Genomic DNA, 23,756 nt, shown 5'->3' on the forward strand with positions numbered 1-23,756 from the left:
GACCACAGTATCAGTTTAGGACGCAAAATATGGTGTGTGTGGTGTTATCACCTAGAAAGCTTCTCTGTGATCCCCTGCGGTCACTGCAGCGCTTTTAATGCCATCCTATGCTGGGCTTGCAGGAACGGTCATGGAGTCATGATTCTTCAGCTAATCCAAGGCAACGGAGCCCAAACGTCAGGTAGGAAGCCGAAGAAGAGCATGCGAACACCGACATAATTTGGCTGGAGCTAACGTGAAGAGAGGCATCGACAACTGGTGATCGCCGTATATTAAGATGACTAGTTTCTGAGCAGGTCACATGCGGCGGGATGGGTTTGTACGAAAATGAGTATGCTACTTCTTCGTAGTTTATGAGAGTGATCAAATGTTCCTTTCGCCATTCTTGATTCAATCCCAACCTCACTTTCGGCCCCTTCCATGGATTTCGAGTGCATCCACGAGCCTTTGTCGCCTCGGCAGTCTCTCTCTGAGCTGGAGGTCCGATCTCGGAGATAGGCAAACTGAAGCTGCTACATGGGTCCCTCGTCGCACCGATTCCTCTGCCAAGATTCCGTCCATCTCTGCCAAGGTTTTCGCCAGTTAGTGTTTGCTTTCGGTCCGATTGGATGCCTTCTTCTTGCAATGTTCGAGCTTGAACGGACCTTAGAAGGAATCAATCAAAAAAATTGGTTCTTGGAGATTTTGATGGGTCCTTGAACGATTTTAGGCTGACATTTGTGTAGAATGAACGGGCGATGCTGCTTGGGGTTGAGTGGATAAGAAAGGAAGAGGAGGAGCTCCATTCCAAGTCTCATTGCCTTCTGAACCTTCCGAGTTCGAGGACCGTCCTAAAGAACTCTTCTTTTTTTCGGTTTGGACAGAAAACATCTGACATTTAAGCTTAGATTTGCGGAGGCGCCTTGATGAAATCTTGCAGGAGTCAGTGCGGCAAATAGATGCAAGGACGTAGAGTGCTCCACTTCGACGGAGATGGCTAGCGGCCACAGATCGATAGAGCACGCAGTGGGGGCGCCGAGGATTAGGTCACAAGAAAAGCATTCTCTCGAATCGGAGAGCGTGTCGTCCGGCTTCGAGTTTCAGAAGGGAGAGCGAACGCGGCCGCACCGGTTGACGGCCGCAGCAGCAGTTGTGCCGCCACTCTCGAAGCCAGCACGATCTAAATGGGACGATGCAGAGAAGTGGATTGTAAGCCCGACGTCGAACAGAGGGGCGAATAAGCCCGGTGGACGGCAAGCGAACAATGCAGGATTAACTGGGTCTGGGTGCCAGCCGACAGCGGCTAAGGTTGTCCTGGAGGTTGTGGACGAAGCAGCTGCTAAGAGGGTGGACCGAAGCCAAGCAAAGACACAAATCAGTGGGATCGAGAATGTGAATTGGGCAGGTGAGCCTTGTGCTACTTTGGATTCAGAGGTGAAGCTCGCTGTTGTTGTGGAGAATCCAGTGGCTGATTCTGCTGGTAATTTTTCCCTCTCCTACTGCACTTGTTGCCAAGTCTTTTCCTTTTTTTTGTTTCTTTGCAAATTTCTACTCCTCGGTATGTAGAACAGTTGTCCAACCTTTACCTCTACTGTGAACTAATGACTAATGATACTGCAGGTTCTTTAGCATGTCGATTTCATAATTGCCAACTTTTGCATTATTATTGTGTAATTGCCAAATCATCGACATCCTCGTATGCAAGCATTTTTATGTATGGTAGCAACCGTCAACGAATGGAAAAAAGTCAAAGAGAAGGATATACTACAAGATTAAACAAAGAAATTACAGCCTGTCACCAATTCCAGGGTATAAGAAGCTTTAAACTGTTAATGGAACTTATTACATATATCATTAGTTTTGGTTTCGTATATGGACCATAGTACCTCTTTGACGTGCTAGTAATATAAAAAATGAGACTGATAGAATATATGTGGTCCAAAACCAAATGACAATTACTGTTGATAGCATATCAAGTTAAAGTTGCAAATTTTCAAGTATGAGGCCTTTTAAATTCACAAGAGGCCTTCATCTTGAGAATTCTTCCATAGATCTAGTGTTGTTGGTGACTGCTAGTATATGTTTAGTAGCTATTGAATTTTAGGCCTGTATCATTGTATGTGCGACAATTGAGTCATCATTGTATGTGCATGTGCAGTCAATCTCAGTTGGCATGATTCATCATCTGTTCAGAGTGCTACAACATTAATGACACCTAACACAACTTTTAGGCCTGTATCCATGAGAGATATGGGCACAGAAATGACGCCTATTGCAAGTCAAGAACCTTCTCGGACAGGAACTCCTGCAAGAGCAACTTCACCACTTTGCAGCCGAACTTCTTCTCAACCGTCGTCTCCACAAAAAATGGCTCCAGTTTCAACCCAAACTGAGTCAGGTGATTGTGATGAGGATTTCAGCAATAAGGAGTTGTCCAGGAAGGAGCTTCAAAATAAAACTATGAGGGAAATAATGATTCTAGGCCAGCAGCTAGGTAAGACAAACATAGCTGCATGGGCCAGCAAGAAGGAGGATGAAAGCGATGCATCTACTTCAACTAAGACTGTGTTGAAAGGTCAGCCAGCCAAAAGCATTGTTGAAGCAAGTGCGGCATGGGAGGAGGCAAAAAATACCAAGTATCTCGCTAGGTAGTATTCTGCAAATAAACTTTTCCCCCTTGGGGAAACTGGTTAAGCATTGGTAATTTATTTTGTTTGTTTCTTTCATAGGCTTTTTACATTCTGAAAGACATTAATTCAGCAGGTTTAAACGAGAAGAGATCAAAATCCAAGCATGGGAAAATCATCAAAAAGCAACAATTGAAGCTGAAATGAGGAAAATTGAGGTACTAACTATAGTTTGTGGCAAAGATGTGTTTTTTTTAATGTTTGGAAATATGTTATATCACATGCACTCGTATTCCAAAGCTCCTCTATGTTGGATAAACTTTAGCATGTGTAAAGTGTCAACATTTTGCTGAAAAGAATTGAACAAATATATAGTTACCACGCCTCATGTTGGCAGTATCTTATTTCGTCATAGTAGTAAACTAGTAATCACACATATATTTCATGGTGAGTTGATATTGGTGAAACACATGATTCCGAACATTACAATTTTAGACTAATTTCTTATTGAATGAAGGAGCAACTGTATGCATGATTTTGGCATATTATTCAAAAGAGCAATTAGGAACAGTGATACCCGAGCAGCTAGTTTCTTTTTAAACTTGAAGAGAGTCCTGAAGCACATTAATTCAAGTCTGCCTCCATCTCATTGGCTTTTAAGCACGAGACATCTGACTAATTTTAGAATACGTATTTGCTGCATTTGCTTTGGGGCGATGTGTTGGTTTCCATTTGTTCACAATTCAAGTTTTCTGATATGGTGATGAACATCTGTTGCAGGTTGAGATAGAAAGAATGAAGGCGCTTGCAAACGAGAAGTTGACGAACCATCTAGCAGCTGTAAGACACAAAGCTCAGGAAAAGCGTGCTACAGCAGGAGCCAGAAGAAATCAACAAGCTGCAAAAACTGCTCGGCAAGCAGAGTACATTGGAAGAACCGGTCAAGTTCCTTCTTCATTTTGCTGCTGGAGTTGGTGCTCCTAGTGCACATCGTTTGAAAACACAGTTCCAGTCACTATGACAGACAGGAAGAAAACTTTCTTGGTTCCATCATGTAGATTGTGTTAACTCTTTCTTTCTTTTCTTTTTGTTATTGAAATATTTTTTCTATGTTGCTTTGTCAAATTAATTTATGAGCAAGTGTAGATTGAGGACTTGAATGCACTGGAAGAACGTGATGTAGATCGAGTAAATTTATGTTATTTTGATATAGAATGTGAACTTGAATGCATGGGAAGAACTGTGGCTACACTAAGAAGCCGGGACTTGTGCTTTTGGTGGATGTGTTTGTGTTCAACATGTGTCGAACACACATGCCTTGACACTGTGTGTGTGGCTGTGCTCAGCAGCTCATGTGGCTCTCACATGAGGGTCATATATTTTGCCGAACACTCGCACGTGTGACCATCATGTAAAGGTAATGTGTTTTGTAAAAAAGGAAATCGGAACATAAAATATATATCAACTATATCTAGATATTGTCGAATATTATTTAATAATTTTATTTTTTAAATGATGATATTTATTTGTTCATATTATTAAGTTTATAAAATTTAATTATACATACTATAAAACTTATATTAATTGACTATTATACATACATATATATTAAAAAGACATGTCTCTGCATCTTAATTTGAAATATATATATATATTTCTACAGTTTGGTATGCAACCAGGAGGAGATGCAACACATGGTATCTTTGTTTTGTTAGATTATGCTGATTTATCAACGATATTGTATCTTTCCTTTGAGATCTCATGTAAGTAATATTGTGAAGCATATCATCAGACCACCACCTGTTTGGAACAGATATCACACGATTCTGTCCTTTGGGATGAACTCCAAAATGCCTTAGGACTCGGGAACCTTTTTAAAGTCTTGAACCATCCACTTTCTAATCGATGCGACCCTTATGAGACATCAGATACCATAGTATACAAGCTTTATTAGGCATCAAGAACTGACGTTTTACATTCCAAGTAGCACGGAACAGACAAATTTAGGCATACAAACCTTATCTTGAACAGATCAACCATCCAAAGTAGCACGGAGCACATTAATTACACACCAGAATATCATGAGTTTGATGGAAAGAACATGAGGCAAATGACAAGGTCCAAACTGGAGGTGAGAATTTGAAGCAGCCTACAGGTGCGTCTCTTAAGCTTTACTCCATAATTAACAACTTGATTTGTTGTCACTCCTCTTGACTCATTTTTCCAACAGTTGAACACCAACGATCTGCGGAGAGAAAGAATTGACAGGCAAGATGACATTTCAAAATTGTAAATTTATATTGTTGAAACTAAATTCTAAAGGTCTTCTAATCACAGATGGTTACATCCATTTATGAGCTCTCTCTCTCTCTCTCTCTCTTCCTGTAACAGCATTTGAACTTGTCAAAGTGGTGTCTTTGATTCATACAGCAAAAGCAGGCAGCGTTTCTTTGAAGACTAATATTGTTAGTCCACTATATATATGTGCTGGATCTATCTGAACTATGGATCTTAACCCACCCCCAGATGGAAGACTGAGGCATAATGCATATAATAAGACAAACCAGTTTCTCACCTAAGAACAGCACGTTGAAGCACGTGATATTTCAGCTGGTCTATCTGCAATAACCATTCCTGCTGGTTGCTGAGCTGGTTGAGCACGAGGTAATCTTCTTGCTGTTGCATAAATAATATCGTTTTATATTTTCTTCTGACAAATCAGGAAAAGTGCTGTTACATAATATAAGTCTCTAAAATAGTTTAAACACCATAGATGTTAAAAATGAAACAACTAAAAACTTAAACAGAATCCAGTTAGCAGTTTAATGATCAAGGTGATTAAGGTTAAATCACAAGAATGTTATTATTTATCTGAATCATTATTTCAATAAACCCTTAGCATAGGATTCCAAACTATTAGCCCTGATCACAACAAGCTCAGTGTACCAGATGGACTTATAATTGAAGATCAGGAAATCTGAACCTCTTTGTAATAACTTCTACAACACTGTTCCATCAGAAACTTCACCATCAAACAACTTGGAAAGAGACAAATATCATCATGATACTAAAAATCAGCGCTTGATATCCAATGTCACTTGGAACCATCATCAAGAGTATATCATCATATACTCAACATAATCCTATTGAAATCTGTACAAAAGCTGATCATCTGGTACAGATCTTATACAAATGCATTTATATATTCCAGAACAACAAAGACCATTTAGTTAAGAAAATGCATCTCCATAAATGGGCAACCATCACTTTATATCAGGTTAAGCAATGGTCTAAAAGGCTATCTTTTATGTGCATGAAGTCTAAATTTGAGAAGATAGCAGAATAATCATGATATTCCCATCCCCACTTTAGGACATAGTAATTGTTTAATTCCTAGATATGGTTTGCCATGTCATACAATAAATAAGGTCACTCTTAATGAGTAACACGAGTCGATGCCAAAGATTGTACCTATTTCATAGAATATGTCATTCACATTGATGGCAGTTTTAGCAGAGGTTTCCATGAAGAAAAGTCCATTCTCCTCCGCATAAGTACGTGGTTCCTGCAATGCAAAGACAAAATTGTTTCGCATTTTTATGCATAAGAATTAAATCACCATCAATACCAGTCTACAAGCTTGTGAAAAACAATGCAAGAATGAATAATAATATTAGATGCAAATTGGATATCCCAACGATCTTGTAACAATACAACAAACCAAAAAGGTATTTTATTTTGGCTGGATTAGAATCATAAAGCAATTAAAACATCTATTTATTTTAACTTGTATTGACCAAAAGCAAGCAGTTCTATTAATTTAAAACTATCAGAAATTCACCATAAAAATTATATGCAAGTTTGAGGAAATATAGAAGTAAACTTGAACCTCAAGAAAGAACAACTCTAATTTTTGATAGCACAAATTTGTCCTTCTGAAAACATAAACAATGGTTTGTTTGCATGCTTTTAAACACAAGATGTTCATTGTGTCAAACAATCAAATAAGCACACTAACTTTCTGCAAAAAAAATGTGTAAAGATAAAGACAACCTCCCAATATTTTGTAGCAATGTGTCATGTAAATTCCTCATTCCAGAACTTTGCTCCCGAGAGCAAGTTCTAAATAATACAAGCTATCATATTAACCTAATCCACCAAGAAAATTAGAATAACCTTGGTTGGATGCCAGATAGAGTGCCACGAAAGGTGTCTTACTAAGAAGAAAAAGCAATATTTTAACATTACATCATTTAACAATCTTGCCTTTGGCCCTCTTGTCCTGCTTTTTCCCTCTGAAGTGCAACAAGATGATCAATTTTAGTCATCTAGCAGGGCACTCATAACAACAGTGAAAACTTAGTACCATTTCCAATTATCTATCTGTGTCTATATATCATTCTCTCTTTTCATATGTTACAAACATTCTCTAAGTGATTAATAATCAGAAAAAGAAATAATGGAATTTTGCATTTCAAATTTCGCTGTGGTGGTTTAACTTGAAAAAGAGCTAAATATTTCCTCTACACGAGTAAACTCAATTTCTCATATAAGCAGACTGGATAATTGCATGTACATTCAAATTATAAGCTTCTATAATATCCAATTATGATTCCATCAGGAACAAAGGGTCCATGATGCCTGAGTTCAGCCACCTATCCAACTGATATGCAAGGTTACTCTCAAACTAAGCCCATGGTTTCAGCAAACAATGCAACATATTAGCATACAGTCTATTGCTAACCACTAAAGCTGTATCCAGGAAAAATGGAGCCACACTCTCAATTAGGTCAATTTGATGGAACATAATTAAAAAAGTCAGGCTCAGCCAAAACACTTGCCTCGGTTAAGACCTCCCTTTTTTCCTCTAAATCACATTTATTTCCTACAAGAGCGGTCACCATGCTGGGATTACCTAAAATATAGTATGCACATTAGCAATAAAAGATCATCAGCAAAACAACCGGCAGAGATCAACATAAATAGCTTCAACTGACCTTGTTTTTGTAGCTCTTGCACCCATTTCTTAGCCCTCTCAAACGATTCCTGAACTCGAAGAGAACAAGTAAGCCGAAAAACAGGGCATGGATTGTAAGCATATGAAAAATGTAATTATTTTAGTGTCGCTAGTGAATGAACTCAGACGCTACACACCATTCTGGAGATGTCATACACAATTATCGCCGCTGCCGCACCTCTATAATACATTGGAGCCAAGCTGTGGTACCTTTCTTGTCCGGCTGTGTCCCAAATCTCAAGCTTCACCGTGGCGTCGCTCACCGCAAGCGTCTGCGAGAAAAAGGCCGCCCCGATCGTGGATTCCTGCAATCGATTCAAAGACAACGGCCGGTCGCAAAAACCTAGCTTTCAGCTTTAATCCTCGAATCGCTTACAAATCAAATCAAGATCAATAAAATGATGGTACTAATATCAACTAAAAACCCATACCTGGAATTCGAGAAACTGGCCCTTGACAAACCGAAGGACGAGGCTCGACTTCCCGGTGCCCATGTCGCCCAGCAACACCTAGGGATCAAGAAGGATCCATGTCTTAGATTCGAGAATTCGAGGTAAAAGGAAGGGGAATCAGAGGGCCAACTCACGAGCTTGGCGTTGATGCTGTTGTTCCCGATCGTCGCCATGGAAGCCAATTCAAAGACAAGGAGGGTCTCGATCGGATCGAATCGAATCGAAGAATTCCTCCTCCCACTCCTCAAAGAGAGAGAGAGAATGAATAATTAGATGGTGCGAGGACTCGTGGGAGAGAGAGATAGAGAGAGGGGTGTCGATCGGTGTCGCTCGTTCTCAATACGAAGGGATCATTTCCGATTATTATGGTGGGGACCACGGGAATGATAGGCTCTGATGTGACAATTGGACCGTCTAATTTAGAGGTCGAATTGGAGAGGATCCACACACAACAGGAAAAGTCAGAAACATTGGATTTAATCCAACAGAGTTCTCGCCACAAAATAAAAGACAATAACTGCGCCTCCGCCGAGGGCTAAACGCTGGACTAGAGAGATCGATAGAGCCAGAGCGAGCGAGCGAGCAATGTCGGAAGAGGCAGTGACGCTGGGTTCGTCGAAACCGATGATCGCGACGCAGCAGGAGTTGGTGGAGAACCGGGTGCCCCTCTCCTACCGCGACCAGTGCGCCCACCTCCTCATCCCCCTCAACAAGTGCCGCTCCGCGGAGTTCTTCCTGCCCTGGAAGTGCGAGTCCGAGCGCCACACCTACGAGAAGTGCGAGTACGAGCTCGTCATGGAGCGCATGCTCCAGATGCAGAAGATCCGTGCACTCGAGGAAAAGAAGAAGGCGGAGCAGCGCCAGGGCAACGGCGCCGGCATCCCGCTTATTCCCTCCCCCGCCAACGCCTGATCCTCTTCTTCCCCCTTCTCCTACGTGATGGTTAGCCTCCGTCTCACATCCCTCTTCTTTTAAACTTCCGATTGATCTAATTGCATGGCTTTTTGGTTCAAGGTTCGACTTTGGGGTTTTGGAATATTGGTTCTTTGGTTCTTACAATTTAGTTTTGAATATATGCCCCTCTTTTGGGGATAAAAATTGGAACTTGATGGGGGTTTAAGAATTTTGTTGCTTCGGTTCTTTCTAATCAGGATTTAGTTTTGATGATCTGTCCCTCTTTTTGATATTCCTCTAGTAAAGATTGGATGATTCTTGAATTCAGAAATGCTGATTAATTGTTCCTTAGATCTATGAAAAGGGTGTGACCATTTATACGACCTATGCCTCTTCTTAAGGTAGGTTTTGGTATTTTCTTATGGATTTCAAAATTTAATTTTGCGCTGGTTAAGACAATAATTGGCTTTAGAAAGATTTGTCTTATCTTATTATAGTGTCAATTTTTTTTTCTGGGTTTAATGTATGACCAGATGACCTAATTGTGGGAAGCTGTTACTTTTCGGGGTTTCTTTTCTTTCATTGCCATGGATAAGGGTTTTAATGCATTTCTTGGTTCTTATGGTTTCTGTTAGTGTCATGATTACTTTTGTTCACATTGTAAATTGCTAATTAGTTTGTTAGGGCAAGAGCTTTCGTTGCAAAAAATGACATGACACTACTAAAGATATTATGCTGTAAGTTACTTGTTCATAAAGCTGCATAATCTTGCGAATGCGACTTATCATCCATTTCCCTTGTCAAATCTTCTAACCTTAATAGACATATTCTAGCTATGGATGAGCCAGATCGACATTCATGTCTTGTCTGTGCATATGCCTTGGATGGTCGGACAGCAAGCAAAAAGCTGGAAAAAGATAAATATAAAGAGGACACTCCGAACCTATAGTTTTTCATGGTTCTGCATATCAAAGTCTGTAGGAGATAGAAATTTGATAAAATAATTTGAGGGTCTAGTGTGAGTTTCTATCAGAAGATTAACGAATCTACTGACAAACATGTGAAGTCTTAATAGTTTTATATCAAGAAAGAACTATAATCTGGTACATATGACATGTATTACTAACAACTTGGGTTGAAACTTTTTTTCTTTTTCGTTTTTTTGTCTTGCCAACAATGTTTATTTCATATCTATGGTTTTTAAGTTGTTATAAATGTGAGCAAATTTGTGAATGGCATGTGTTATGATGTGGGTTACTTCATGTGCTTCAGGGTTTTCTCATGTTAGTATCATATTTTAACTCTAGAGGTTGGTATTTGAGCTCTAGAAGTTGGGGCTATATGTTTCTTTGTTGAGGAGGATATCAAGCATTTGAGACACCAATATCCTTGTGCTCATAAAGTGGTAAGTAGGGAAGCTTGGTGTTGTACATGTGACTTGACTGGCATATGTTGATTAAGTGGAATTTGAGTGTTTTAAGATATGTTGGCAAGGTATCTCCTGATGAATTACAAGTCTAGGAAATTACTTTAGTCATTACAGAACTTGATGTACAATTGTAGTGCATGAGGTGAAGGCAATATACAAAGTGGTCACCAAGTTTACGCAGACTAGTTGATTTTTTTGCCAGAATGTTATTGGTTGACTAGATCATATGTAAACCAGAATATTGATGTGGTGCGGAACAAGTTGAATGGAGGAAGAGAGGAAAAAGATGAAAAAAAAAGGAAAACTACATAGAAAAAGATTGAATACCAGTTAGTATCGAGCTATATATTTCAATACTGAGACTTGACTAGACTGGTAAATATCAGTGGTACATACCTGTCTGACTAGTATTAAAACCTTGCTTCTATGTGACTTTTGAGAAAGACAGCATTCATTGGAAGGACGGATTCCTGCTTAGTTGTCAATATTGAAAAAGTCTGGTTTTATTTTTTAGACTTCTTGTAACCACACAAATAAAAGGCCAGGGAAAATAAAAATCATTGTGTGATTATTAATACAATCGACATAAGAAAATAAAAGAATCATTATGTTATAAATAAAATCATCTAAGTAAGAAAATATAACAATATCGACAAGATTGACTTTTTAATGTATATATTTCTAGAACTCCTCCAGATCACACTCTTTATGAATCATCTTTGGCCAAACATTTAAGGGTAGTATAATCTGATGCCTAAGTGTATTTTCTGCTTCAGACCAGAAACATGGTGCATGGTCATCATCTCTTTAATGGTCATCTTGGCAACCGACTTATTGTATCTTATTCATGTCTAAGTATGGATTTTGAGTTTATTGTGAACATATAATTAAGTTTGTAGTTCTAAGTGACTCAATAAAATTTTTTAAACATCCTAAATCATATGTACTTTGCACAAATTGTTCTATATATTAAATTTTATTTATTTATAGTTATTTCCAAGCTGCCTATACTCATTCCATTCATTAAATGACATACACTCTTAATATTGGGTGGTTGCAACATACACTTCTTTGAAACATTGATCATATCAACTTTTGTAATTTGTATTAGGGAACAACTATACTTTGCAACAGCTTAATGATATTATATTCACATTTCTTCATGTATGCATGTGTTCATAACTTCATAGAAGAAACAAAAAACATCTTAAGGATGGCATTTGAGATTTCCTATTCTTCATCTCCAACAAACAAAGATGCATTAATGCTATTGAGATGTTTATGGTGGAGCAATAATAAATTATATGGTTCATCATTCTGTTTGGAATTCAGTTGAAATTGATATTGTTTTCTTGTCAATGAACTTTTGGTGTGATTAGAACCAAGGTACTTAATGATTTGAAAAACTAAAAGTAAAAGATTTTTCATGAATGTTATGTATTTATGTTCCCACTCTCCAAAACCAACTAATAATCGAGATGAAATTTTTTTTTCAATATGGAGTGTTGGTAGAAGTCTGTCGTCTCCACTCTCCTAACCTACACATTTGCTAGCTACTTTTGCAAACTGCCCACCCCTTTCTTCTTTCTACCCCCCACCCAAAAAAAGAAAATCCTATAGGATATTTAATACATAAGCAAGTCTACCATTTACATGAGCTCCTGTTAATTCTTTATTTAATATTTCATGATTTCCTTCTTCCCCAAATCAACGAAAGAGCTGGATGCAAATAGGTAAGAATTAAGAAATATTAGGGCCCTAACTCCATTTCTTTAATCTACTACATCGCTGTGCAAGGCAGTCCTTAGGCTGGCTGATCTGTCAAAGCCGCTATCACCAGTGGACGGCTTTTTAGGATGATTCTCAGCAGGACATGGCAATAGCCCACAGCCAAGGGAACAACCAGTAGGTGCAATCTGCTGCAACCAATCAATGGATCTTCAATCCAAGGTTGATTGCTGCTGCCAAAAGCATCAGTGCATAGCATGGAAGCTTCACAAGGAGGAAATGTGTTGTGGCCTCCAAAATTTTTCCCCTTTCTATGCTGCATGGATGAGTTGGTACTCATCACTAAATCATGATTGTCTCTTGCTTAACTTCTATGAATTGATCATCTCTAACTGGCAGCTGTTTGTTGGGACTATAATGGCTGAGCACCATTATAGATTTGAATTGCCATTCATGAGGTTTCTAGGCATTCTCATTTATTTTAATGGATTTCATAATGATTTGACTGAGTTTTGAGATGAACCTGGTGTTCTTGAGGGATTTGATCTAGTTCTAATCTTAATGATGTTATATCCTGGATCTGTGGTTTCTGTGATCTTTTTCATGCTAGATTAGTCTGTGGATATACCGTCTAAACTACAATATGAGCTACTCACTGTTATCAAATAGCAACAGTGATGTACCTTTGTTAAGGTGACATACCATTGTTAAGCCTAACTTACAGCATCAGGTATGAACATGAACAAGTATAACTACAGACTATCGGCCAGCCATAATGGAAGGAGACTGACCTTAAGAAGAGAACATCACGGATGAAAATCTCATCAGGAGGAAGATGAAGTGTCAATATATCACAGGCAACTTTGTAAATGTCCTCTAGTAATCGTCATGTGTGGCAGATTTGAAGTTGATAGAATCATAATTTATAACTTAATATGTACAATTACCATCGAGTCAATTTTGAAAAGATGTACCATCTTGGGGCATCAGCTCTGACTGCTATCCTTTGCATCAAATAGTCTGATGCATCTCAATGTTTATGATATTGCTAATTTGCATTATGGTTTAGTCTAGGATATACAGGCTAGTCAAGGAGTCGAGCATCTATTTCCTCCTCAGACATGCCTCCCAAAATTATTTCACATTAGGCTGGCATTTGGTAGGTCATCTTTAGTTGTAGGCCACTTGTAGTAGGCTGTTTTTGTATTGACTTGTTGCAGGCATTGCATCACTAATTAGTGTTTGCTGTTTTCGTATGCCTTGAGTTGACAAGATTAATTTTAACATGGTTGCATCTTGGAACTTCAAGATTGTCATCTTTCTTAAAATTGCATATTCTATTTGTAGGATTATAAATTTTTTGCCATTTGCTCTAACAAACATCTTTTTTTTTTTCTTGACAGGAAAGCAGGAGTCATAACTGGGATTCATGCGCTTTTGATGTTCAATGACACCACTCAAAGAACAGTGGTTGTCTCACCAAAGTGTCTTTGAACTTGAGTTGATTTTATTATCCTTCTCAGTGTGAGAATCTTTATTTTCTGTTAAAATAAGGAATTCCTTTGCTGACGTGTTGATATGTCATTTGATAACTTAACGACAGTATTAGTCATACTTAAGTGATGCAACATTATAATCCTGAACACTCAATAAATTGATGGTTGATGAAACAAATTTACATGTTACTAGATATGTGTGTATACAAAGTAGGAAGAAAGGGAATATGTGGATACGATGAAGGGAGCCAATTTAGATTAAAGGAGATAGCTGATGAAATTTTGGTTTGGAAAAATAAGAGCAGGTACAATCATTTTCAACTGGAACTGTGAAAATCGATATATAATGCTTCCAGGAATATTCTGGAAAAAAAACATTTTTATGCTGTTATTCCTGTATCAAATATTATCTACAGGATGGAATTGAGAACGATCAAGGCAGGAGGAGAGTTGGCTCAGCCTGATTCAGATGTTTACAAGGAAAATTAGTGTCATTAAGAAAAGTCAGTGTTTAAATAGGGATTTGTAAGTATTTTGACCATAATTATAGTGACTTATCAATGATAATCTCGGTTATTATATATTTGGTGTAAGTGAGAGACAACGAGTCTGTCTACTTGTGTCGGCCGAAGGTAAGAGTGACCAAACCGTTTCCCGGGTAACCTTGCTATGGAGGAAGGAGAGGTGGCGTGTGCAATGAGAAGCCATGATTGCCTTGAAGATGGACCGAAGGGGGCTTTGCATGCATTCACTCTCCCTGTGGGGTCATGGGGTCTTCATGGCGTCCTTTACAACGTTCTCTCTCTCCGCCAACAGACCGTGAAGCCATTGATTAGTGTTCTTGGTTCTTCAACTTGAACACCACGCAATGATGGCGGCTGGTGATCCCTTCAGGACCTTTTGGCCCACCATTTTGGGAGTTCCCGTACGTCCCACGCATGCCGAGGCACAGGGTCGGTGAGGTTACCGCCATGATACGCGAGGGTCGATCAGGTGAGTAGGATCTCGGAGGCAACAGGACACCACTCTCTCTCTCTCTCTCTCTCTCTCTCTCTCAAGCAACAACAGGTTTCAAGGCACTGCATGACGGATTTGACAACTTCTCAGAAACGTGGTCTATTTCACTGCATCACAACAATGACTCAACTATTCCTCAGTGCAAGAAAGAATAAAGAGTGACAAGAAGGGGGCTCTCAAAGAATTGGACTATTCAGGCAAGGGGTCAAAAGGCTCGGCACACTAATAGGCCATTCAGTGCTTTGATTGAGAGATTTTGGAGTTGCTCCGTGCACTCCTCTGCTGTCTTTGCCAAATTGCTCTTTTGTTTCTTTCTCGGATGCTGTGGAATTCGTCCGAAGAGGACAATGAATAATTATCACGAATTTGGATCGCTTTGCGTTCATCGCCATCATCATTCCATATGCAGGAATTCTCATCATTCCTTCTGCCACCCTATAAATGGAGACAGGACGAACTGAAATAATATGACGGTGACAATTCTGGACTCGTCGTATTTTTACTTTTTACTTGTCTGATGTTTACCTCAAGCTGGTTGTTCCATATCTAGTGGTAGTAGTAGCTGTACTAAGCTTCTCATTCAATTTGCTATGCTGAAAACTAAAAGATATCAGCACTCACTGTATAATTCTGAGTTAGGCACACTACTAGATTCTCTTAATGGGCAACTGCAATTTATCTTTTTCTCTGGAGCAAACTTATCCTCTTCATCGTCTTAACATTTCAAGCTATCTCCCCTGTAGTTGCAAGCTTAAAATATCCAAGTTGAAGTCGCTCCAACTCTTTACCATTGTGCTACGTTACCCTTTCGCCTTTTCTTCCACCTAGAAGCCCTACAAGTTCCTAGGCCCTCACACAAGTTCTGCCTTTTCTTTGTTAGGTCTGCTAAATTCTGGACGAAGGCAGGAAGAACTTTCGCAGCTATTTAGCTGACTGACTAGGCTTTGAAGTTTTCAATGTCTTTGAATACATGTCTCCACAAACCCTTCCTGTCTTAGTTCTATGAGCTTTGTCCTGCTTCAAAGGGTTGGCAGTGATGCTGATTGATTTGAGAAAGGCCTAACTCCCACTAAGAAAACACCATGCATGGTGACTGTTTGTCTACACCAGCTGAAGACTTGTCCATATCGTGCTTACTTCTCTCGTAAGACTACACGTTTGGCATGGAAGAAAGAAAGAGAAAATATTGCTGAGGAATGCCAAGAGATGTACCCATTCATCTTAATGCTGGAACATATCAAAGTATATTCACAAAGAACGGGAGAAAATAGAGTTTTTGATGTGGGAAGGCAGCTCGGAAAAGACTACAAAAGTAAGGCTGGAGTGCGATGAAGAAATCCTGTGCTCAGAGATTCTGTAGCTGTTTTCTTGTGCTCTTTTCTATGAGAATGTATACCTTTTGCTCCGGTGTCGCTCTCCACTCTCTGGAGAGTCAAAAAGCTGTGGACGACTGTAATAATTAGGAGAAGGTGATGATGTGCGAATTCCTACCTGTACAGGTAGAGGAATATTGAAATGGATCAGAGAAAGGCCAGCGAGAGGCTTTTGTCCGTTCTCACTCTCTCTCGATCTTTCATCATACCATCTTCTTTCACTTCAGTGATTGCGTCCTCTTTGTGATGAATTGTTCTAGTGATTGGCTTCCCACATCATCGAGTGTTTCGTTGATCCAAGACTGTCCGAATGATATTTAGAGGTCCCATGTAGCTGAAGCAGCTAAAAGGTGAAGGTCTTTACATCAGACACTGGAGAAAGAGCAATGTTTTGAGTTTTGTGGTACAATGCAGCTTGACAGGAGTTTTATCTCTAGAATCTCTCAGCTAGTTAAGAGAGAGATTGTTGGTGCTGAATAAAAGCCTATAGCTGCAGGAAGGGAGATGGGGAACTGTGGAAGGAATGGAGCTGTGAGACGATACATTCGATCTAAAGTTCCTCGGATGAGATGGACGCCTGAACTACACCACTGCTTTGTTCATGCCATTCAAAGGCTCGGTGGCCAAGAGAGTATGAATCTGCTTCTCTCCATATCCATTTCCCATATCAAACCATAGTTGATTGGCTTCTATGAGGTTGAGTTTGTGTTACTTATTGCGTTATCTCATTGTTTGCTTTCTGATACCGCAAGCAGAGGCAACACCTAAGCTTGTGCTCCAGTTGATGGATGTTGGAGGACTAACTATATCCCATGTTAAGAGCCATCTCCAGGTTTCCCTGCTTCTACTGTTTCCTGTGGTTACCTATTACTTGTTTCGTTTTCTCCATGCCACTGTTTAAGTGATGGTGTGGTTTCAATCAGATGTACAGAAGCACGAGGAACGAAGTAGGCAAGCAAGGTATGGAAATGGTTCTCTTCAATTCATATCTGTGTTTACATGCTTTCTTTTTCTTCAATCATGAAGCTGCCATCTAAGTTTCTTTCAACCCATTATGCTACTCATGAGGACATTAGTGCAGTTGTCTGCATGTTCTCCACATAAAGTTGATGCAGCATCTAAGCACTTCATTGTCATGAAGAAAGACTATTGCATAGAACAAAGAGCAATCCTTTTCCTACCCCATATTATTCCATTTGCTTCTGGTTTTCCTTCTCTGCTGACAGAAAGTTAATTGTGGCTGCAACCGTGCATGTCACCTTTTTCATTCATGGTGTCTGCATATTTTCAATCTTTTGCCTCTTAACTCTCCGTAAGTTTCATCATGGTGACTGCTAGTTCTTTCAAATGAAGGGAAGATATGATCTCAATCGAGGAAACTCTAATGCTTTATCTTATCTCTCATCAGATTTGCATGAAAGAAAGCACTCAAACCCAGGCAATGACAAAGTTGCTGGTGAGCAACATGGTCTTGGCCCTTGCCACGCTTCAGTCCCCACCGAGGAGTTCCAGTCGCACCTTCTGTACTCTCCTCTTTCCCCTTTAAAACGGTTGGCAACTTACAGCCAGCTTCATCTCCACTTGCTATCAGTCATGTTAGCAACATATAGAGACAACATCCAAGTTTCTTCTCAACACACTCCTACCTCACCTTTTGCTAATCCTTTCCCCATTCCTTTTGTTTTCTGTATCAATAGGATTAGACTGGATACACAAACCAGTTCGAAAGGTATGCAAGACTTGACTGTGGATACCTCCCCGTACTCGGTTGATCATTACATGCAAGACTTAACTGTGGAGAGGGGAGCAAAGGAAGGTCTCAGCTGGCAAAGAGAAACTGCCCGGGCTGAGAACCACTTCTCCAAGCTTACAGCTTTCAGATACATGGTGGACGGATGTGATCCTTCTAAGGTAGATCAAAATAGTGAGGTAGAACCTGCATTCACCTGCTGATCTTCTTGTCTATATAAAGCATCTTTTTCCTCCTTTTCCACTGTCTTTAGCTTTACTGCTCCTTTGGTTGTCTACTTCATCATGTGCCATGTGTACAGAGCTGCATTTGGAACTTGCATGATTCATTTGGAAGCTAAACCACTTAATTCTTGCATTATTTAGCTTTTCCGCACATCCATAAGTCTGTGATTCAATAAACCGTAGGCAAACAGGTAGAGATGAATACTTTGACTGAACTATATCGATCTCTTTGGACGAGGTTCTATAAATGTCTACTTTGAACAACCAAAATGTGGTATTGACATAAATCTCTCTTTCTCTCTCTCTCTCTCTCTCTCTCTCTCTCTCTCTCTCGTGCATTTGCTTTAATTTTCCTCTTTATATTAAGCAAACTATCGTGATGTGTTGGTATCCTTCAACTACTTCAGAGTTGCACTGATTCAGATGATATAATTCCATCTTAATCTTCTCAGGCCACCATAAGAAATGATCATTATCTCATGCCTGCAAACAAGTTCATCACCAAACAGATCTGTGGGAATGGATGCCTGTCATGCAAACCACCATCACATTACAATGAGTATGTGGAGAGCGAGGAAGCTAACGATTGCTCTCTGTCGCTGTCCTTGTCGTTGAACAGTGGAGCCAGTTGTGCATGCTCTTCTTCCTCCAGCAGAGACTTCACTGACCACTCGAGCTACTCTGGTGGTGACAGAGTTAATCTGGATCTCTCCATGTCTATCTGTGAAACTTAAACAGGTTGCCTGATACATATATCTCTTGTGACTCTTCTCCCTTCTGTGGCCATTGTTTCCATTTAATGGCCATTGTTTCCTTGTAAGGATTTACTCGGTTCATTCGACAGGTTGCTAAAAGCTTTACTTTACATGAATCGTGGCGAAGATATGTAATGAGCTTTATTTACTCCTTACAAACCATTGTAAAAAGGGCGACAAAGGATTCTAAACTTCCGTGATGTAATAATGTTTGTAGCTTCCATCATGTTATTATCTCGACAGAAACTTGCTTAAGCTGCTTATTCCACATTACGATAACGAATAATGTTGAATACACTTGTGAAGAAGATTTAAGACATAATGCATCATCTACTTACAAGGAACCAAACAACTAGAAGGAGATATCGACAAGCTTTAATAAGACCTCTTCACAAACTAATCACCGGAAGGTGCCTGGCGTATCAGCTGCTGTAGGTAGCCTCAGCACCATAAGTTTTGATCTCGTGTTAGTTGTCTTGAAAACCAAAGATCATCCACATTTACAGCCTATCGGAAAACCATCATGAGAACATCAACATTTAGGATCTCCCGCAACACCACAAGCCATCTTTATCATCATCTTCATCCTCCAAACATGGCAGCCGTCTTCATGGCTAGCTTTGGATCCATTTCTCTCCTTTGAGAATCAGGCATCAGCCTAAAGTTGTCGTGAATGTTACCAATCTCATACGTTAGCCTTTGCAGATCAGCCAGACCATCATATGCGCCTCATCCAACTTGGTGGTGTTGACTACATCAGATTCAAGCTCCTCTTGCTCAAAATTTGATCTCGGTTTTTGTTCTATAGATGTTCTCCCTCATTCTTCTCTCGGTTTTCAACTATGTTGTTTCCTGTATCAGGTTCATCTGTAATTCCCATTTATGATGCAAGATTACTCAGAAAAGCACTAGATACACCACATAGAGGAATGGCTGATGAAGTTTCAATTTTTGCTCCATGAATATCAGATATTTCATGTTATGGGTCTTTATTGATCTTGGCCTCTGGTTCATTGGGTATTCTTGTTATAACTGCATCAATATATTTTCCCCACTCCTTGTCAAAAACCATGAGATAAAGACTCATATTTGATCTCATCCATCTGTGAACTCTGTCATAGGCAAGGAAACAAAAACAAAAAACAAAGAATTTAAATTAGTTCTTAGAAGAAAAAAATATGCTGAAACGGTCAGAAACATCCCAGCTGACGAACAGGAAGGGTTCAATTCAAGAATGACAGGTAGGAGATAAAAGAATAAGGAATAAATATATGAAAGCTGAATAGCAATCTGCTTCAGAATCAGCGGCGATATGACTAAAACGAATCTAATAGCAAATGCCAATAGCATTTAAGATTTAGGTTAGAACAAGTTGTACCAGATATAAATAATCATGAGGTTAGGTCTTTCACCTCCTTTCTCAACTAGGGAGGGATTTGTTGTCTTATTTCCAGATTTCAGTATCATTCCAGGCCACATATGAGCAGAAAGAGCTCCATACAGCCGATCTATCCCTTGGATATCACCATCAACCAAAAGACCTGTCAATGGACACATTGTAAGACACTATTACCAGATTACTATTTAATGTGACAGAAATGTTACAGACATAAACAAGCACAAGGTAGAAACCAGTTAAACCTTGCTTTTAGAAGTTTGAAGGAAAAACTTATGAAATGTTTAGGTCAATCAGACGAGTAACATATTCTCTTCAATCATAAAGGAAGTTGAAGTGCTAAAAATGTTCCATAGCTAATCCTACGATTCACAATCCATATATCGTAGCTTGATATAATTACAGATGAAAAATCTGATAAAGAGGCACATGAGGGCACCGGAAATGAGTTGGTAGAATTTGCATTTCTCTTGTACAAGTGAGGTTCACCCTGCAAATTTGCACCTCTCTTGTTAATTATGATTTCTAACCACAAGTAGATACAGAAAATAAACAGAATCAAACTAAAGCTGCAGAGAAAAAAAAAATGTCAACTTCAATATCAACTGTAGTGAATGATATGCAACACCTAAGTACAACCAACTTATTAAGCTAAATATGGGATAAACACAAAAAAAACATTAACATAGAAAATACTTAAGTTTAAGAAGGAAAGGAGGGAAATTTACATTTATCATCAAGGCACAAGATTCTATATATTCTATGGTATGCTTGATGCACCAGTCTAGATATGACTTTCTAATTTCCAGAGATGGTTTTTTTTCATGCCCCAGTAAGCTACAAGCTTCAGTCTCATCAATCTTGTAATTCATATACTCTGGGTCTGGATCACCATTGGACTTTCAAAGTTTCCGCAATGTGTTCTATACTCTGTATGGGCACAGTGACCAGTCACAAGATCTGTTTTCTTTCCTATGCACAGTATTATTCCAAATTTGTAATATCAGTTTTTGCAACCCACCCTTGGAGGGCAGTAAAAGAAGATTCCTGCAGACTAAACAAGAGGAGAAGAAAAAAATCACTTATAGTAAAATTCATGCATGCTTTACACTAATTTGTAAAAATTATATTCACAATTCGAACATGCATAAAAAAATACTACGGTAGGTCAAAAACATAGTCTAAGTTCAGATAACAATCTATTCAAGACCATAAAAGTAAAGACAAACCAGATCAGAAGAATAAAAAAGCATAGGGAGAGTTTCGAACATCACTCATGTCAAAAACCATCGCTAAGGCATCCAACTGCTTATAAATAGGCATTGATCTAATTGAGAACTGTTCAACTAGATGAGCTGTCCATATAGAGAGATCAGCAGTGTAATATTTTCCAATTGCCCACCCTGGCAAAATAATCAAACCATAAAAAGTAAAGTATGCACCAAATGAACATATTACCATCAACAATTTCATGTGAAGACAACAAAGTGGCATAGGTTGCCAATGGCATGCATATTACATACCCTAGACAAAGGATCCCTGTTGATAGGTCGGATGTGTCTGGAAAATCAATCAAAAGCAGTCCTGCAGTCAATGAAAACATCACCCACTATGACACAAGAAAGATGAGAAAATAATCGAATCCCTCAAGCTACTTTACAACCTTTGAAGTAAACAATCAACCACAATGACATGTAAATTCATTTGAAACTTCACATGGTAATATGGAACTTTGGGACTTCAATATTGTTGAAAAGCACCAGGAGAATTAACAATATGGAAAGCCGTACAAAGTATAAATTCTTACCACCTTATATACAAGGTGGTACCGGTCGGTATACTGCCTGATGTACTGAAACCATATCGGTTTGACCAGTCGCTAAAACCAGTATTGGATCAAGATTTAAATTCTTAACACAAAGTATATTTTCTCACACTGAAAGACTAATATACACTGAGGTGAAGCAAACTATCTTGATATGAAACATGAGGACAGTCTTACATCTCAAAAATACAAAAAAAAAAAAAAAAAACTTAAACAGTAAAGACATGGTCACATGGACATTCTGTTATTTCACAGAATGAGTTGATCAGAAAGCAATTCCCTCCATGATTACCCATAAAAATACTCCACTTATTTATCTTCCAAAGAAAACATGATCTAATTATGATGAGACAAAGAATCGCAGACATACTGAGACATTAACTATTTTATTCTAAATTAATATGTATTATTTTCAGTAATCGAACCTTCCATGTACTATCATAACTCGCAGAGGCACAATCAAGATTTCCAAAGATGGAAGCTTGTGTATAAGGTGCAAATCATTTACATTTGTCTAAACAATTCTACCACGGCTTTTCGGATAACCAAAAAGACGAGAAATTTCACCACAATTTTCGTAGTAACGGAAGGAAACGAAGCAAGAAAAGAACATTTTATGATCAATTACATAAGCTGGGACAAAGATCGAACGAGGACAATTCACAACAACAAAAGAAGATATACATATGGTTACAAAAAAGCCCAGAGAGGCAGGATCGGATGGTCCTGACGGTAGAGCAGGGTTCGCTTGCCAACGTTGGAGGAGCCGATGAGTAGGATCCCCGGCCGCGTCTCCATTGATGACGAGCCAGCGCCGCAGCTCGTCGCTCCATCTCCCTTCCCCGTCGATCCACAGCCGACGCTGAGAACCCTAGCCCTATGCCACGGTGGCAAAAGGCAGTGAAGCTCAAGCTTGAGATCGATGGTTTCTTCCGTGACTCAAAACATACCCAAAACGAGAGGGAAAAAATAGTTGCCCGAATCATAAAGCAATCAATCAAGTTGCCGACGAGGTGACGATGGGACGAGGCGCGTCCATTTAATCATAAGTAATTATTAATTACTTAGAAATAAATAAAATTACATAAAATAAAAAATATATATATATGAACATGGCTTTTGTTGACAGTATATAATCTTTCCCTCCACATTAGGATACATGTGAACATATACATGTATTTAAACATAAGCATATTTAGTATACAGTATAACTCATCCTATGCTCTTCAATACCATGAGCCGATGTGCTTCATATTTACAAGCACTGGAATATGAAGTTACATATTTTAAACCACTTCCATGGCGACGCCTGAATGAGGGTTTTCACAATTCGGTGTTTTGGTTTATTACTATATACCAAAGAAATATGTTACAATTAATATTTGGTGACAATCTAAGTATCATGTCGTATTGGAGAATAGTAGGAGTGAAACCTACTAAGAATATGTACCTGTGTGTATGTATCCTTGTCTGGCCAAGAATCTCTCTTGTCCAACATTTTCTTCACTATCATAAACAATGATCATTGAACGATGTGGATTGTATATGGTCAACTTGTCACTTGGAGCAAGAAGAAGTATAGTTATTCTTTAGGTTACACAAAACAAATGCTCAAACTGCAGATGAGCATGGATTTGGAAATCTTTAAGATAGCAGTATTAGAGAACATTAATTAATGACAGTAGTCTCCAGAGTTTGTCCATGTCTAACACCAATGGAAACAGATGTCCATGAACAAGTCAACAGAGCACAGGAAACAATTCATACAACAGGAGTGTTTGCCAGTTAACAAAT

At 39.0% G+C, this 23,756-nt stretch overlaps 4 protein-coding genes and 1 long non-coding RNA gene across 14 annotated transcripts; 3 read left to right on the forward strand and 2 right to left on the reverse strand.

Annotated features, from left to right (window-relative positions):
• Window positions 1-56: 56 nt before the first annotated feature.
• Window positions 57-3,753, forward strand: LOC135604540 (uncharacterized). 2 transcript variants are annotated; one of them, XM_065094376.1, is made up of 4 exons: window positions 57-1,459; window positions 2,138-2,627; window positions 2,740-2,824; window positions 3,387-3,753. In XM_065094376.1, exons 1-4 carry the CDS (start codon window positions 973-975, stop codon window positions 3,588-3,590), a joined length of 1,266 nt encoding a protein of 421 aa, XP_064950448.1. In that variant the 5' UTR covers window positions 57-972; the 3' UTR covers window positions 3,591-3,753. The 2 variants fall into 2 exon arrangements, with proteins under 2 accessions (XP_064950448.1, XP_064950449.1); XM_065094377.1 differs by having other exon boundaries at window positions 58-1,459; window positions 2,743-2,824.
• A 782-nt stretch (window positions 3,754-4,535) lies between these two features.
• Window positions 4,536-8,395, reverse strand: LOC135604566 (ras-related protein RHN1-like). The gene is made up of 8 exons (XM_065094378.1): window positions 8,210-8,395; window positions 8,055-8,132; window positions 7,761-7,928; window positions 7,604-7,652; window positions 7,448-7,521; window positions 6,078-6,171; window positions 5,182-5,282; window positions 4,536-4,851 (listed from the first exon to the last, which is right to left on the reverse strand). Exons 1-7 carry the CDS (start codon window positions 8,246-8,248, stop codon window positions 5,182-5,184), a joined length of 603 nt encoding a protein of 200 aa, XP_064950450.1. The 5' UTR covers window positions 8,249-8,395; the 3' UTR covers window positions 4,536-4,851.
• A 196-nt stretch (window positions 8,396-8,591) lies between these two features.
• Window positions 8,592-13,740, forward strand: LOC103975834 (NADH dehydrogenase [ubiquinone] 1 beta subcomplex subunit 7). The gene is made up of 2 exons (XM_009390924.3): window positions 8,592-9,017; window positions 13,530-13,740. The coding sequence occupies exon 1, from the start codon at window positions 8,661-8,663 to the stop codon at window positions 8,985-8,987; it is 327 nt and encodes a 108-aa protein (XP_009389199.2). The 5' UTR covers window positions 8,592-8,660; the 3' UTR covers window positions 8,988-9,017; window positions 13,530-13,740.
• A 1,963-nt stretch (window positions 13,741-15,703) lies between these two features.
• LOC135582876 (myb family transcription factor MOF1-like) lies at window positions 15,704-18,967 on the forward strand. Of its 8 annotated transcripts, none has more exons than XM_065094381.1 (7): window positions 15,706-16,415; window positions 16,509-16,643; window positions 16,768-16,844; window positions 16,936-16,972; window positions 17,421-17,562; window positions 17,710-17,941; window positions 18,439-18,967. In XM_065094381.1, the coding sequence occupies exons 2-7, from the start codon at window positions 16,517-16,519 to the stop codon at window positions 18,718-18,720; spliced, it is 897 nt and encodes a 298-aa protein (XP_064950453.1). In that variant the 5' UTR covers window positions 15,706-16,415; window positions 16,509-16,516; the 3' UTR covers window positions 18,721-18,967. The 8 variants fall into 8 exon arrangements, with proteins under 8 accessions (XP_064950454.1, XP_064950455.1, XP_064950453.1 ...); XM_018821425.2 differs by having other exon boundaries at window positions 15,706-16,362; window positions 16,503-16,643; XM_065094379.1 differs by having other exon boundaries at window positions 15,707-16,415; window positions 16,503-16,643.
• Window positions 18,968-19,050: 83 nt separating this feature from the next.
• Window positions 19,051-22,895, reverse strand: LOC135604682 (uncharacterized). 2 transcript variants are annotated; one of them, XR_010484252.1, is made up of 3 exons: window positions 22,694-22,895; window positions 20,154-21,721; window positions 19,051-19,853 (listed from the first exon to the last, which is right to left on the reverse strand). It is a non-coding gene; the product is annotated as an uncharacterized LOC135604682 (long non-coding RNA). The 2 variants fall into 2 exon arrangements; XR_010484251.1 differs by having other exon boundaries at window positions 20,120-21,721.
• Between the last annotated feature and the right edge of the window lie 861 nt (window positions 22,896-23,756).

The sequence above is a fragment of the Musa acuminata genome, chromosome BXJ1-2 (genome assembly GCF_036884655.1).
Source record: "Musa acuminata AAA Group cultivar baxijiao chromosome BXJ1-2, Cavendish_Baxijiao_AAA, whole genome shotgun sequence".
NCBI lineage: Eukaryota > Viridiplantae > Streptophyta > Magnoliopsida > Zingiberales > Musaceae > Musa > Musa acuminata.

Coding starts and splice junctions, on each gene's coding strand:
- LOC135582876 (XM_065094381.1), top strand. CDS start 16,517: ATGGGGAACTGTGGAAGGAATGGAGCTGTGAGACGATACATTCGATCT. Junction 16,644..16,767: donor AAGGCTCGGTGGCCAAGAGA/GTATGAATCTGC, acceptor TACCGCAAGCAG/AGGCAACACCTAAGCTTGTG. Junction 16,845..16,935: donor ATGTTAAGAGCCATCTCCAG/GTTTCCCTGCTT, acceptor GGTTTCAATCAG/ATGTACAGAAGCACGAGGAA.
- LOC135604566 (XM_065094378.1), bottom strand. CDS start 8,248: ATGGCGACGATCGGGAACAACAGCATCAACGCCAAGCTC. Junction 7,929..8,054: donor GCCAGTTTCTCGAATTCCAG/GTATGGGTTTTT, acceptor AATCGATTGCAG/GAATCCACGATCGGGGCGGC. Junction 7,522..7,603: donor GCAAGAGCTACAAAAACAAG/GTCAGTTGAAGC, acceptor ACTATATTTTAG/GTAATCCCAGCATGGTGACC.
- LOC103975834 (XM_009390924.3), top strand. CDS start 8,661: ATGTCGGAAGAGGCAGTGACGCTGGGTTCGTCGAAACCGATGATCGCG.
- LOC135604540 (XM_065094376.1), top strand. CDS start 973: ATGGCTAGCGGCCACAGATCGATAGAGCACGCAGTGGGGGCGCCGAGG. Junction 1,460..2,137: donor TCCAGTGGCTGATTCTGCTG/GTAATTTTTCCC, acceptor GTGCATGTGCAG/TCAATCTCAGTTGGCATGAT. Junction 2,825..3,386: donor CTGAAATGAGGAAAATTGAG/GTACTAACTATA, acceptor CATCTGTTGCAG/GTTGAGATAGAAAGAATGAA.